General features: G+C 37.9%; 1 protein-coding gene across 3 annotated transcripts in view; it reads right to left on the bottom strand.

Moving 5' to 3' along the window:
• Positions 1 to 1,351: 1,351 nt before the first annotated feature.
• Positions 1,352 to 14,950, bottom strand: part of ARHGAP10 (Rho GTPase activating protein 10) — a 135,998-nt gene continuing 122,399 nt past the window's right edge. For all 3 annotated transcript variants that reach the window (XM_010709544.3, XM_010709545.3, XM_019614509.2), the window contains 3 exons: positions 11,466 to 11,597; positions 10,611 to 10,702; positions 1,352 to 2,140 (listed from right to left, as the gene is read on the bottom strand). In XM_010709544.3, coding sequence (XP_010707846.1) covers positions 2,052 to 2,140; positions 10,611 to 10,702; positions 11,466 to 11,597 — 313 coding nt within the window. In that variant the 3' untranslated portion in view covers positions 1,352 to 2,051. The remainder of the gene's footprint in view (positions 2,141 to 10,610; positions 10,703 to 11,465; positions 11,598 to 14,950) is intronic.

Genomic DNA, 14,950 nt, shown 5'->3' with positions numbered 1-14,950 from the left:
CAACCAGAACAAGATCTAACATGCACTGCGCATTTAAAACAGCAACAAAACAACTGGAAGTGACTAAGAAAGCTTGTAAGCTTCAAGTTATCGCAGCTTGGCTAACTGAGGAGAAAGCATGCCTTGCAGCCACACCTCTAGGTGAATAACAGGGATTTACATTCTTCCAGTTCTGTCCGACATTCTCAGCTAGTAGCAATGGAATCTGAACTTGGCCACACAGACAACATCCTGCATTCAGAATGACTCTTGAAGGTCACAAACGAATTCCTACAGCTACGGTCCCAGGTGACACAACGTCCAGCCAGAACAGCATTTTGCCTCGTGAACAGATCTGTGCAAGGAAACCTGCCATCTCTTGCTATATTTATTGGTATGACTATTTCCTTAAAAGCATATCAAGGAGCATATCTGAGAACTGGATTTTCTTTACAGAAGTCCTGAAGTCATTTTCTGTGCTTGGGTCACTCAGCCACTATGCCAAGATAAGGACTGCCTATGGCAGAGTCACTGCTCACATATGAGGAGAATTCACCAAATGAAACTTCTCCAAGCTGTGAGGTTTAGTGCTGGAGAGCCGTACTGACTTGGCCCACCGCTGCTCCATCTGGAAATGATTTGGGCATACTCCAGTAGAGCCTCCACGGTCTAGGCAAAGGAACAAAAAAGCAGTATGGAGTTAAATCTTAAGGGGATAAGAAACACCTCAACCTTAAGGCAGTGTTAACCATTAACTGGTTTACTAATCACATTGGTTAGAAAAACCTGCAAGCAAACTATATCTGTAGTAAATTACTCTAAATCCATAGAGTCCAATTTAACAAATAAATGAGCCTGCGCTAACATGCCATCCTGTCAGATTTTCCTGCGTCCTCTCCACTGCCTCCCAAAGGGTCTTTCTTGAAGGAGAGAAGAAATACAAAGATTAACGATACACTGCATATCACATTTTTATCACCAGGCACAAATTTATACATCACAGGGTTTCTAGAAGCTTTTTCTGTGATCACAGATAACTCGCTTTCTACACAAATAGTTCTACAAATTCTGAGGCAGTTACTTGAGGACTGTGATACTATGAAGTATCGTTAAGACCTTACAATCTACAATTATGGGAGAGGAAGAAAGGGAAGCTCAAGAGCCAGCCAGCAGATAAAATGAAAGATTTTTCCAGGATATACAAGAATCACAGAGATACTCTTTTCCTTTGGCTTGGGCTTGCCAAGTTGCCTGTTTTGAGTTCCCTATCCATTTTAGAGCCTCTTTGTGACTGACTTAATAAAGCTGCCAATTATTATTTAATGTCATAACTTACACAATCAGACAAAATATTCTCCAGCTAAAGAATGACTAAGGTCAAATACCAAACATCATTTTATTTCATTTACAGTGATATTTTTGAGTAACAAAGGAACCACAGCAGATAGGAGTCTGTAATAAAAGCTCATGTGTCTTACCTTAATAAAATAAATGAAGTCACACACACAACATAAATGAGCATATTCTTTGAAGACATTTGAAAAATGTCATGTCTTGATACCTATACATTTACTTACCAATACATCTGTTCCACATCATCTATTCCACTTTTTGAAATATAATTTAGGTGTCAGCATGATAGTTTTTTTATCCAACAGTACTTTCCATACTCGAATAACAGTCTGTTAAAAATGGCTGACATCGATGCATAATCTTCTGGACATTAATTTTTAAAAATCATCTTCAACTGAGAGCTGAGCCACAGATCAACCAAAGATTTGACTTCAAATGCTAGTTACCGTGCAAACAACCATATTGTTACAATTGAAAAAACTATTAAAAAATTAAACCTTCACGCCATCCCACTATTCTGTCCCCATCGATTCCAAACCTTGAGGAATCTTTCATTTCTAACTCGTATTTGGCAACAATTAATGTCTTTAAATATACTGGGATCTCCAACCCACAATCAGGCTCTTCGTTGATTAAAATTGTCACGAAAGTGAAGAGAAGTGACTATAACAAAAATCCATGGATACCATGTACACCTTCTTGGCGTTCAATGCATAAAGCTATAAAAACTGAACATAATTTTGTGGAATCAGTCCTCTCTTGCCATTTAATGTGCCTTCTAGCCATCCTGGTTCCCTGGAAAATTGCACTGCAAAAGAAAAGAAAAAATACATCATATTTTTATGCTCAAAATAGTCCTTTTAGATTTAGCTCCATGACACCGTGCAAAGTATCCATGAAAATCTGCAATCTCTTGCAAACACCAAGTTGACTTGACACCTCACTCGGGAAAATTATGAGGATAGTTAAGTAAATGCTTGCATAATATATGTGCTTGATCTATCTTCTGCTTTTGGGTGCAGGAGATTACATGAAGGGAACAATTAGCTAAAGGGACTAAAAAAGGACAGGTTCATAAAACAGAAAATTCAGAAGCTTTCTGGTGAGAAGTCAAAATTTCTGTCAAATAGTAGGAAACAATTTCAGTAGCTGAGGGCAAAGTATAACCAAACTCCTGTATTGGGCAGAGGCAATGAACCTGGTAGCTTAGAGCCACAGAAAAGAGTCCAGATCTCATTCCAAGTATCATCTGTTCACAGAGTAGACCTTCTACTACAAGAGACCATTGGACAATATCTAAATTATCAAACACATCATGGTATTCACAATACACGAACAGCTTGGAAGGTAAGCCTTGTTCCTTATCACCATCCTAAGTACTTGCCATTACTGATACTAAAGTTAATGCAAAAGTATCTGTAGATCTAAAATAAGAAAAAGTTCTGCTCAGAGTCTAAATGCCCCCAAGTAATTCTGTGAGCAACAAAATAAATTAACTCTGGCTTCCTATGTATTTTTTAACCACATTTGACAGAAGTTAATAAAAGAAGCATAAGACTCATTCATTTGGAATACAGTAAAAAGTGCTTAAATCTCCCTATTAAATTTCTTAGGAGAACAGAGTATACGTATCTACTTACCTATTTAATTGTAAATCCCACACTTCTAGTGACCTATGATGTTCTCTACCATGTTAATTTATCCTCTTAGTGCTTTTAAGATGGACATTATTTAAAGAAATCATCAGACAAATGCTGAATTATGCTGCTGGCCGTAACAATGCTTTATTCAAAACACATTAACACATTGAGAAATGTGATATTGATAGCTTTCTACAAATCAAGGAAATAAAAGTTAAGTCTCACTTAAAAAGCATTGTAAGGTTCTCAAAATGAGCACTTAAAATTTCCCCTACCCTTTTGCTCTGTGTGCTAACGCTGGCAGGCCATAGCTAGAAGCAGTGCTCAGAAACCATGGCTTAAATAACAGCTCTTTCTCCAAGAGAATTAAGTATTTAGAAAACCAGACTGTTTCCAAATGATGCCGATAGTCCATATTCAGAACCAATATGAGCACATAATTAACATGAATGTGTGCAGTAGAAAGATTCCAAAGGAAAAAAAAAAAACCACAGAAAATTCTCTTTTAGAATCTCTGTACACACTGAAACTCACAGTAACTTACATTACTATTAGTAATTAACAGGCCCTCCTCTTTCTTTGTCATTTTTAAACCATGATTACAGTGTATACATGCATTTAAAACTGCGATGCTGAAACCAGCACAAGCCCACCTCCAGAAGCTCTGCTGCAACAGCTGCCATTGCACCCAGTGAGCCATCGTGCCAGCTCTAGGAGTAGTCCACCCTCTGCCTGAAGTGCCCATGTCTATGGGGCACAGCTGTATTATGGGAAGGAAACTCCCCCAGAACAGCAGACAAGAAAGAAAAGCAACCAGAAGAGCTGCATGTAAGAAATTTCTGCTTGTCCTCTGGAGCTCAACCCAAAATACATTTGGGTCAATTTATGTGACAGAGAAGACAGTGATTACTGGCATGTCAGTGTCTATAAACCAAAAGCCTGTTAAAAACAAGGGCAGTCCTTGTCTGAGGTGATCACACTGGACAGGGCCCTAAAATTTACCCGGAGGAGGAAATGGGCAAACAGTATGGAATCCCTTGGCTTGACACAGCAGCAAATTTCAGAAGAAATGTTTTCCGAACAAGTTTGATAATATAATAGTGAACTCTGAGTATTGCAGAATGTTAACACACGAGGCTGAGCAGCAGGGCTGGAACTAGATGATCTTAAAGATCCCTTCCAACCCAAGCCACTCTGTGATTATATGATTCTATCCCATCGTTACCTAGAAGGCTGAGCTCTGCACTTGGGGAACTGAATACCACAGTTCACACACAGCTCAAAACCTCACTATTTCCTTGGTACAATTTTCTTACAGACTCTATGAGCACTGAAGAAAGGACAACCACTCAGACTACACCTAAACTCACCATTTCTGGTGGGAAACTTTAAAAAAAATAAATAATAACACATCAAGAATTCTTAGTATTCAACAGCAATGGCAACTGTCATCTTGAGTAAGATTATGCTCTCTTTCAGATCTCCTCATGCATCAAGATAACCACGTACATCACTGACTTCTGTGGGCAAATGATGTAAATGCAGAAGCTGCCCAAATGTAAAGTTGTCTGAAACCCCAATAACCCTGTTTCCTTTGCTAACCAATTCCAAAGCATGCTCTACAACAGCATTCATTTTAAAAACCCTTACCACACAAAAGACATTCTGCTATCACACGTCTTCCCAAACCCAGGCCAGAGGCTATTTCTAAAAAAACAACCTGTTGAAGAGATGCTCTTTCTTGTCCGCTTTCTGCCATTTCTTCTCAATCGACAGACATCACAATTCTTAGCACTTTCTCAGGCCTGCCTCATTTAAAAATCATGCTGCAGAAACTACACATAAAACTACAACTCATTATTGGACCTCTTGGACTAAGTCTTATGCTCGCTAGGGAAAACACCTGTAGTGTGAAAGACAGGGAGCAGAGAACTGACAATTAGATATGGCACAGAAAGATTTGATGAGGGTATAGCAGCTGTGCAATCCAAACTGGCCATCAAAAGCCTTCTCACTCTGAGGACAGTGGAAATAGCAGCAATCTTCAGAGCCCAGAGGGGATGGCAGCCTCCTCAACACCTTATGCAGGGCCATTTGAGTGGTCTCACCCTAGTGAAGGCAAACTGTACACAGGGAGGATTTTTGACCATCAGTATGGCTGTGAATGCTACACAGTTAACCCAACCTCAGGTGGACAAACAAAATCAATAGATTTGCTATCTGTAATGAGATCTCCAAGTAACAGCTTTTCCAATTTCACTGAATCAAGAAACACAGTAAGGTTAGCTTGGTAGTTGCAGCATTCGTTCTTAGTTATCTGTATTCTCTATAGGAAATACCTTTAACATTGCCCATGTTATGATTGTCTAACTGCAAATACATAAAAATTTGAAAGCATCTCTTCAATGAGACACCAAATGCTGACATACTCCCCTATAGCAGACATCATTCTTTTTTCAGCAAATCAAAAGTTTCAGGGGTCTGCACTACAAATGAGATCAAGATTCATTTCCACAGCGGTATTATTTCACTGCCTAGGTGCCACTAGCTGCAGGACTGAATCAGGCAAAACCCTTGTGGAAACCAGCTGTTTTGGGAGGAAATCTGACATGCATGGTGTCTGACAAGACGGTCTCCGTTTCTACTAAGCAAAAGTAATAGACCAAAAGCTACATTCTGTGGGCAACAGAAAACTCACTACAACACCAAAATACACTTTCATCCAGATCAGTCCTGTTGGCCAATTCTTCATCAGGAAATTAAATTAAAGCACAAAGATGTGCTTCCAAGTCCTACGTCCTAAGTGCAGACAGAGACTTGGAGTCTTAGTCCTGAGCTGAATCCATCCCACCCATCAGCTGAGTATCCATGACAGTCCTGCACGCACAACAAGAGGTAATACACATCTGTTCAAACACATCTATTTAAACATCTTCCACTTCTTAGCTTCCCAATAATGCTTTTTTTTTTTGGACTTTACTGTTTCCACAATACCGTTAGCAAGATAAAGTCTTCCCTATTCTGTATGCAGCAAAGTCAGGCCAGTTAAGGTCAAGCTACCTTCTGTGGCTTTTTAACACTTTGAGCAAAGTTGGCAGAAATTATGAGTGCATATCTAGTACTTTTTACTGGTGAAGCTGTAATTGCAACTTTCAACAGCAATTTGAGGTAATTTATCTCTAATGGTACGGAGGGATCTGAAAAGAAGAATATCTGCCCATCGCCTGTACACTCAGTTTCTCTGGGTGTGACACTGGGACAGTTTATGTACACAAACGCTTTGAAAGCCACAGATGAAAGGAACACAAAGAAGTTGCTTTATTCTCATTTTAAACTCAACAAAATAATTATTTGCACATACAATGCAATATAGCATTCTGGAAGTACTACTTTTCTTTGATGTAAATCCTTCATTTGTCAATACCATAAAGAAAGAAAGTCCAGAAACCTCAGCGTGAATAACAGGGAAAAGAGTGCCTTGGAGACAAAACGAGGCAGATTAACTGAGAGTGGCACTCAATTACACTGGGAAAAGTAGAGAGGGATGACCATGGCTGTTTGAATGGCATTTTGTGTTCCTGCTGTGCTTGGAAGTGTACGGGAACTGCTGAATCAGGGCCTGAACCTCTGACTGATCACCTGAAGCGAGCAATGAGTCAGTCCTGGGAGCACAGGTGAAGGCAATTCACCTGTGCTGGCGGAAGGGGTGGAGCCTGGCTGCACCTCTCCTAGACCCATTTAAGAGCTGACTACCATTAGAAAAGGATTTCTGGAGTTTTGTTGTGAGCTCAGGATGTGGGTAAGCATTCTATCTATTCTCTTTTTGTTATTATAATCTGCTTTGCCAAATTCTCTGGTTTATTTCGTAGTTATAACATCTTTATATTCATTGATTATACAGATAGGAGTAATGGCTACCATGGTTTTGCTAAGGAAAACTCTTGTGATAAAAAACTTCCTTAGTTCTCCCCTAAATCGTTATTTTAAAAATTGTGAAAAGCTTTGATGAGAGCCACCTTGACAAAATCTTGGGTAACTTTGCTGTAGAACAGCTATGAATAATGACAAGGAATTTTGTTGTGTACACAATATCTACTTTACCCAAACACTTCTCTCTAGTGAAATTCCCATTTACTCACTTCTAAACAGTCTCTTTTAAGAAGTAGAAATTTAAGATGAGGTTGCAAGGCTTGCAAGATTTTAGTGCTAGGCAGTCTGATTATTCCTTTCATGATTATTGGGAATAACTGCTGTGACGAAAAATACCCAATAGAGCCAGCATATGTCTCTCATGATCTCAGGTTATACTCTGCTTCTTCCCATACGTGCCCTTACCCAGCTGCGAAATCTTTATGCTTTGCCTCTAATCTCCTGAATTATAGTAATATGTGCTGTCAATAATACAGCTTGCAGCAACTGGGAAATAAAAACAATGGCACAGCCTAAGGTAAATTGAATTGAAGGTTGAAAAAAAAAAAATAAAAAAAAGCAGTGGATATTGTTCAGATTATATTATTCATTTTCTTACACAATTCAATTAAATAGAGAAGTTTGCTTTTTCTTTTTTAACTTACCAGATGGTGCTTTAACATTTATATTCTGTGGCACTTAAATAAAAAAAAAACTAGGATTTGGGAGAGCATGCAAACAGTGAAAACACCTGAATATGCAAATGCTCAGACTCTATACAGGTTCTTATCAGGTGATGTAAAGCTTAATTTAAAATATTAGTAAATCTAACTTTGTTAGCCTGAGAAACCTGTCCTTTTCCCCATTTACATACAGGAAATGAAGAGAGCAGTAATGGTTAAACTTTTACCTGCTTGCACAATATTAGATTTAGCAGCTATGACAGGTGCAAGACTGTACCTCACTAAATGCCATTATTCTGTCTCAGGGTAGAGCAGCCAGAAAGATTCATCCAGGATAATAACAGACAAGAGAGAACTACTGCAATAAGCATCTACAGACCAAAAGAGACAAAGCAGAACAGGGAAGGGAAGTGAAAAAGTGAAGGAAACAAGGCAGAAGAACAGACCAGAGAGAAAGGAGAAAACTCAGCATGCAAACAGTGAGAGATGAGTGAGACAGGATTAGAAACTGAGACAGGCAGGGTAGAGAAAGGAGAGACGGATAAAACCCTTGCTAATGGAAGCAGCACTTTTTAGTAGACATTAATTTAACAGTTACTTTAATGGTTGATACTAGCTGTATGTCAACTTGATTGATGCGTTGTCACTTTGATAGTTAAGGTTATTGGTAGAGCTGCAGAAATGATGTATTATTACTTTAATTCTTCATTTGGGGGCTTTATTAGGGCATATGGGAATTTAAATTGAGTAACTGAAGAACCTGAACTGATTCACTGGAATTTGACTCTAGCATAGGCACAAGCATAATGCAAAAAGAAAAGGCCCGTGTGAAGGCATTTCAGTGATTTCAAACATGAGGACTGGTCTGCATTGTGACTGAGAATAGCATTCCACATTGATAGAGCCTACCTATGACATAACCTACTACAAATTGTTACGGAATGGCCATTAAGTTGTTAAATATATCCAGTTTATGTCTTATTACTTGCACGGTCTCCTCCTTTTTGGAGCTAGTCAACAACCTCCTCTAGGCTGAAAGTACTATGAGGTGAAGAACATCATCTGAATAAGCAAGATACAGTGGAATAAATCAAAACAAATGTACTTAAGGAAATGTGATCTCTTCATTGGAGATCTACAATTAGGTTTTCAAAATGCAGAGATTTTCAAAAACTTTTTCTAAGCTTCCAAACTTATTTGAAAAGTTGATATGGCAAAAAAATATTCCTATAGTTGAAACAACTCTCCACGTGCTGCCAAAGAATCAAATTCATACTTGTTCTTCTTTTTGGATAATCCAGCTGTCTAGATGAAAAACTACCGAGGCTGTAATGCACCAGAAGCATGGTAGCTTTGCCATAACATCAGTGACCTCTTTACAAAGGAGAAGTATCTCTACACTGCTGTCACACAAACACATTATACAGAAGAAACTAAGTCTTGTAAGGCTGACTTCCTCAGTGGCAACGCAACAGGCGTGCAAGCCATGGTACTCTGCATTAGAAATGCCTGTCTCTTAAGCTCCAGATCTTTTCTTCCATGCACCAGATTTTTTTTCCCATACACAAATTTTACATCTGTGGAAGATCCCTATCAGTCATATTTTTAAAAACTTCAATTAAAGTAACTGCTGTAAGAGATTTTTAAAAAGAGCAATCATTTAGCTAATCCATCTTTAAAAGATTTCCCATCTAACTTGATTCAGACGTGAATTGCCTGCAAGGCACTTATCTAATAGGAAACACCAAGTATAATTTTGTAAAGTGGGTGCTAGGAGGGAAGAACCTTGTGTGGACCCCAAACCAGCTTACACTGAAGAAAAACAACACCCAAACAACAGCAACAAAAAATCAACGTAACTGAATTCCGGACTAGGCCTATTCTTTGTTTATTTGGGAGGAGAGAGTACAGCAATTTCCTTACAATTTGCTGCTTTAAATTAGACTTGACGAAGAAGGGGAAGTAGATGTCTATGTCTGTGCGATTTTGTTGTTGTTACGACTGCTGAGAAAAAGGATTCAGCTGAGCTCCCCCCATTTGTTTCAGCTTTATGTGAGTAACTTTCCCACATGTACTTTTGATACAGTACTAACAGAGTTAACAGGGTACATTTTGGGAAATGTAGTGTGCAGTTAGAGAGCCTTTTAATACTTGTAGGTTAATTTTTTTCCTAGAGGTTTCAGACTGTACTTTTCTTCTTGCTAGATGTAAACAGGTAATTTGGAATACTTCTCCTTGATGGGATATCCAAATGAAGATTCTCACGTGTAGCATCTGTGTGACTGGGCAATGTATATCCAAAGTGTATTTAGTCATTCAGAATTAAATAGTACTTTACCTCTGAAAACTATTTATCGGTCTTCTGGTCTCACAGCAAGATAGCAATGGATAAGGAAAAAACAGGCATCGCTGCAGAGTTTCTAGTTTCTTTAGGAGCCAGTGTGCCCCTTACTGCTCACCTGCCTCTAGGCAAATTGAAAGGATAAAGTACTGGTCTCAATTTCACCAAGAATCTTGAGAACCTAATTCACAAATCACTTTGAATCCCTCCATCTGCACAAAGCTTGGATGAAGATTTGGCTGTAAATCTCGTTTTTCAGAACGAATGCAACTTATCAAGGCTTTGTAACAAACAACAGCCTTAAACTGCTCCTGCTATGAATTAATTTGTCCTTAAGAATTGTTATTATTGCATTCAAGTAACAAGATTTGCTGAATTTGTCCAGGCCCTGTTGATCCATAGCATACCATCCCTTTCTGCAACAGTATGAGAAAACTGAGCTCTGAACTTTTTACTGTGACATGTTTAAACATTGCTGAAACATTAAAAACAACAAGAATCTGCTCACCTGAAGCAAAGGCATTACCTCATATTGCTTTCATTTACGCTAATGCAGTTTCTATGTACCAGAAATCTTCTACGTCACTGACTGCCACAAGCAACGTTGACAGAACAGCAGCTATGCTTGTATTTTTATCCAAAGCCATTTGAATAGTTTTGTCAGTTTGTTTTTCTTTGCTTTACATTCACTCAATAAGTACTTACCATCTTCAAAAATTGCTCCTGTCTGAAATGATAATTCAGAGCTATGTTCTGCTTCGCATGGATAAACTGCTCTTGCTTTTCGGTGGGCAATGCTGAAAAATGAAATTATGAGTTGCAGTTACTTTTGACTGCTAAAGAAAATACTCTTATTCTCAACCATTCTCTCTCCATTCACACTGGGAGGTGGCTAAAACTTTTAACACAGTCTCATGTGTATCGTCACAGGCTTTCAATTCATACGCATAAATGCCAAAACTGAAGCTTCTCAGCTTACTGCTGGCATTTCTGAATATCATATTCCTGTTTTTGTGCACACTTATTTCTACGACAGTTAAACACAGCTTTCAACCACTGCTATAATATTGCCAAGTGCTAATCAGCAGTAAAATCAGTAATAATCAAAGCATACCTTATCTTGTCTATAGACTAGTCATTATATCTTCCAAACTGTTCCCTCATAAATCTTGCAATACAGTTTTTCACTAACACTGCAGAGAATACTTTTCTGAATCCATTTTATTTTTTTTTATAATACAACATTGATAGTCCAATGAACATGCTATTTTGTCCTATATTCAATATGGTTTATAAAACTTCTGGCAGTCTTTTAGAGGTGCTCTCGGGATGTACAATAATAATCCTGGCTGAGTCTAGGTGTCTTCTGTGGGGAAGATATTTAAAGGGAAAGTAAGACAAAGTGTCTAGTACTTTGTTCTGTAAAACTTGCAAAGGTTGCATTTCTTCATATGAGATAACCACTTATTTACAGCAGAACACATGAATTAGTCATTAAAAAAAGATATAGCCTGAAGGGAGTGAATAAATAACCAGCAAAAGTCAAAGAGTACATCATACCTCTCCACTGCTCTGTCACCTCCAGTGGAAGGATTAGGGAAGGAGAAATCAGATGGTACAGTGTTGGTGGCAACTGGGTTGGTGCATGGGGTGTTCATCCACGAAACCATTGATGAACGGCTTTGACCAGAACTAAGGGAAATATTTCCAAGGCAGAATTAACAAGATGAATACCAAAAATGTTTGTATCTTCAAAGCTACACTAACTAGTTAGATCATCAAAACTGAAAGCCAATAACAGCATCAAACTAATTTTCCAGATATCCTGTTTTTGCCATTTCCTCCTGAAAGCATTTCTCCTACATGCCCTACATCCTAAGCCAGCACGAATTACCTAAGATGTACGACATAGCCAATAACAAGAAAAAAAATCCACATTCCTTATCTAATAAAGACAGATACAATGAAACTGCATATAGCAGGTTATTATTTGAGCTGCCACTTTGCCTTTACAAGTTTTGACGAATCTATTTAAAAATCTTCTTAGCACTGTACTAAGGTATGATGTATGACGGGAAGATTTCAAAAGGCTACAGCTATTACAACACTGGATCACGATGCTGCCTCTGGATTGAGATCTCTTTCGCATAACTGCACAGATACTGCTTCAGTGGCTGCCCTCATGAGCACACTGTTCAAATACATATTAAATTAATGGCTGAATACATAGTTGCGAAAAGAGAACAGCGGATGAAGCTAAAACACTTATTTATCACTGAAAAACATATACAAAGTCATTCCCAACGTAAATGATGTTCCTCGTTCTACAGTTTGTGGAACTAAAATGTTCCACAATTGGAAGCTTTTCTTCATGGGCAGAGCAACCAAAAATCCAAACATTCCATGTCATCGTGTCTTTGGAACAAAAAACTGAACTTAAAGCAGTTTCCAAGCAGAAACAGAATTTAAATGGTTCACACGCATCTTTCACACAGCAGACATCACTTGGAAGTAACGCAGCTGGGTCTGGGATTTCTGAGGGCTAGTCTTAGCATTGAAGACTGAAGCAAAGGTGGCATTCAGAATATCTTCTCAGCAACCCCTGTTAGCAGGGCACCCACCTCATTTAGTAGGGGACTCACTGTTTCCCTAGTCTTCATTTTACTGTTGACATACTTAGAAAACCCTTCTGGTTATGCTTTACGTCCTTTGCAAAGTTTAATTCCAGGAGTGCTTTAGCCTTTCTCATTGCATCTCTGCAGGCCCTGACAACATTCTTATATTCTTCCCAGGTGGACAGGCCCTTTTTCCACTTTTCATGGATCATCATCTTTCCTTTTAGTTTATGCATGAGTTCTTGCTCATTCACACAGGCCTTCTGCTACCTTTGCCCGATTTCTTACTCTTAGGGGTGCACTGATCTTGAGCTTGGAAGAAGAGATCTTTATGTGTCAACCTGCTCTTTTATCAGTTAGGGTTATTCCAGTACTAACCTTTTAGACATCATATATCCACAAAGCACTACCAAAATCTCTGAAACTAGTCAAGAAGGATTATCTAGATGTGTAAATTTCCACCTAAACAAGGTGGATTGACCAATAGCAAAATCCACGGACCCTCTACTTAATTACAAATGAATAAAAGGATGCAGGAAACCTAACTTATTAATTTGATTTCCATCTTCTTGTTCAAGCAGATATTTAATTTCTATATGAAATAATCACTATTCTGTTGTGTTGATAACAATGCTTACAAACAAGTACAACTTTTACAGACTAATTGTGCCAGCCAATATATTGCATTTTCATTCCAGTAATTACATACTTATATAGACATTTATTTTGACTATTAATTTTTTAATTTACTGCATTATAAAATGGTGAATGGCCTGTTCTTTATTCAATAAGACAATAATTTTTAATTTGGATCTTTGTCAGACTGCATTTGGATGAAAACTGGAATTCTAAGCGTACAAAACCAGTATTTTGTACTTAATTCCACTAATAAAAATGAAACTTAAATGTGATGGCATCATAATGAGAAGAATTTATCAAAACATGTTCTGCTTTTAAAACTGTCAGATTTACCAAATAAAAGTAGAAATTGCATGTAGTAAACTGAATAAAAGCTGGACTGTGCTGATCAGAAACATATCACTCCATGCTTTGGGAATAGGACATCCAGTCTGCTTAGCCATTTCTGAATCTACCACTACATAGTAATTTACATTTCCTGTAGTTACATACTTCTGAAGACCAGCCCTAATAATGTTCTGGTTTACTTCCACTCGAACTTGTTCTCACCATTCTTATGTGTTGTTTTAAAAGTTTCCCTAATTTTTGGCTGTGACTCCATTTGAAGATAAAAAACAAAAAGTGAACATTGGCATTTGTATTATTTGTTTCAAATACTGAAGATAGAAAATTGCTTAATAGTACTGCAAAGTTTATGAAGTTTGCTAGAACACAGACCATCTGTCCATCATTCTGTACACAAGGTATATGTGTAAAATTAATTTTAACTCAATAGCATAAGTGGACCTATGACAAAAATGATTTTCAAAAACATGAAAAAAATTACCATACTTGATAAACTGAACTATTAGAGTTAAAGCAATCCTGGTACTCAAATAAAAAATCATTTCCCTTTGGCTTTTAATTATTGACCTCAACTCCAAAATTAAGACTAGGTAAGGCTCATTTCTTAAGCCTGTAAATTACAGAAAATAGAAAAGTAACATTCCAAATATACAGCCAGAATATGAAAGTGTTGCTTGTTCAAACTAATCCCAAGTGTAATATCTAATATCTTTCTGCCAAAGTAGTCTTCTCTATTGCATATCTCAAGATTTGGCATTGTTTGCCTCACAACGAGTGAGTGCTAAAAGCTTCCATTCATTAGATATTTCTTTGAAATATGCATCTTATTTATCTGTGCAACTTGCACGATCAGTTCTAGGACAACACCCACTTCCCTTTGTTGAAGACACGAGATTAATGATCTCAAAATGATACTCAGAACAAATCCTCTGACTTGGGAAAGGAGCAGTAATTCGTAATACTCAAAATATTGCAGTTGGTTTCTCTTTGAGACTTGACAGAGGAAATTTAGTAAATAAATAAACCAACAACATCAACAACAGAGTAGGTGTGTAAAGAAAGGAACAGAGGATGAAGTCATGCGTTCAGTCCCTCTCAAGGCAGATTTATTTCTCCGGTAACACAGATTCAACAAGAACAGTAACCTATCAACTAGTAAGACTACACTGTCCTTTATCAGGTAGCATTAGATAAAAGTATGTAAAAATGAACAGATTTTCTACAAATTCTGAGCAACTCTGACAGAGAAAAAACCCTCCAGAAGTGCAGGTATGTGGAGCCCTGGTCTGCTCCCTCCTCCCCTTTTGACGAATTCACTTAATACGTTTCAGCTGCAGCTAAAGTGCTGCGGTACAGCTCCTCAATTTGCTTGTCACTTTCAGCTCATGGTTACAGATCAACAGATCATTGTCTAGGATCCAGCATGCCAAAAAAAAACAAACAAAA

The sequence above is a fragment of the Meleagris gallopavo genome, chromosome 4, assembly GCF_000146605.3.
Source record: "Meleagris gallopavo isolate NT-WF06-2002-E0010 breed Aviagen turkey brand Nicholas breeding stock chromosome 4, Turkey_5.1, whole genome shotgun sequence".
NCBI lineage: Eukaryota > Metazoa > Chordata > Aves > Galliformes > Phasianidae > Meleagris > Meleagris gallopavo.
The sequence above is the reverse complement of the archived record's forward strand: the minus strand, read 5'-3'. Positions and strand labels throughout refer to the sequence as shown.